The sequence below is a fragment of the Priapulus caudatus genome, unplaced genomic scaffold (genome assembly GCF_000485595.1).
Source record: "Priapulus caudatus unplaced genomic scaffold, Priapulus_caudatus-5.0.1 Scaffold580, whole genome shotgun sequence".
NCBI lineage: Eukaryota > Metazoa > Priapulida > Priapulimorpha > Priapulimorphida > Priapulidae > Priapulus > Priapulus caudatus.
In genome coordinates, this window is record NW_014577641.1 from 149,686 (window position 1) to 151,110 (window position 1,425).

General features: G+C 48.5%; 1 protein-coding gene across 1 annotated transcript in view; it reads left to right on the top strand.

The window, feature by feature from the left end:
* Window positions 1-1,425, top strand: part of LOC106811825 (long-chain fatty acid transport protein 1-like) — a gene marked incomplete in the record, with an annotated part of 19,859 nt that overhangs the window by 2,181 nt on the left and 16,253 nt on the right. The window contains 1 exon segment of the mRNA XM_014815546.1: window positions 411-593. Within this exon segment, the coding sequence (XP_014671032.1) occupies window positions 411-593 (183 nt within the window).

Genomic DNA, 1,425 nt, shown 5'->3' on the forward strand with positions numbered 1-1,425 from the left:
CCTTTTAAGAATGGCAGACCTTTTAAGTGTGATTTTTAGTGGAGCTCTTCATCATGCCTCTTAAGGGTGTGATTATGGAGCGTGAAAAGTCCCCCTATGGTGTTCTAGGGGAGTCATTAGTAGTCCTCCTGTACTTTTCAAATCTGAAAGCCTGATATAGTAACAGCAGGGTGCGAAATGATTTACTGTCGGACTCCCTGATTTGACATGTGCAGGAGTCCGTGTGACTCCCTGAAAATTCTGCCATACTATTTAGTTCGTTCGGAGCACGGCCTCACAGAACTACCATATTTTTTCAGGTTACTGCATGAATCTTAAATTTTAAACCTCAGACTGCGGATATCCCTCATTTTGCCGCGGACTCCTGGTATAGTGTATAGTAACAGTGAAGGCGCTCTTCGTTCTTGCAGCGGTGAGGGCCGTGCGTGACAAGCTGAGGCCCGGCATCAAGTACCACAGCAGCGGCGGCCTGAGCGATGAAGCCACTAGCTTCGCGAGCTGCTTGGATGCTGGGCTTGCCACCACCACCAAGCTTCCTGCTCCCGCATTCCAGCTGCCTTCTTTCACCGGTAACCGCCGCCGGCGCGACGAGTGTTAGTTGGCGTTAGTGTTACGGGGCGTTGTCACGGTAACGTCGCCATTACGGGTGTTAACGGTGGCGTCCGCGGTTACGGGGCGTCGTCGTGGGAACGCCGCGATGAGTGACGCACATGCTTAGGTTTCGTCGAACCTTTATTTAAAGATCACTCGAGGGGGAAACCCTTGTCGTGTCCTATATAGCCAGGAGCATGTACGATAGTGGTGGTTTCACAACGTAATTGTCACTAAAGAGAAATGCCAAACGTGTCTTTTACAGACAAGATGTTTACCCTATGAAAGTGACTGCTCACATAGATATTTGCCTGCATGAGTTTGCATTTTAATTAATCGACTTGATTATATACGTCGTGCAAATTAAATTCCGATCCTGATTTTCGTACATTGAAACTACAGTAAACAGTAGCAGACGAAAAAACGGAGCCAGCTGAAAAGGTGGAAAACTTTAACTCTGTTGTCGTTGGAACACCACACATTCCAGCTCGGTAGCTTTTCTACATGTACTGTACATTCAAAGTTGAAGTTACGTGGAGCGTAAGAAGTTAAACTCCCCCCACCCCTGCAGCCGATCCCCTCTCGACCCTCCCATTCACTTAAAATGCACGATCGGCGGCCGCGCGAATTAGCATAACAAGTTGCAGCAGCTGTGGAAGGCGTGTGTTTAGTTTTTCAGTTTTTAGTTACCACGAGTTGCAAGTTAGTTTCGAGTTTTTAGCTCACCTGACGTAGTCAGATGCAGCTTGTAGAATCGCATGATCGTCCGTGTGTCCGTGCGTCCGGCCGTCTGTGCGTGCGGGCATCAACAGTTGGGCACAAAATCTTAACCGC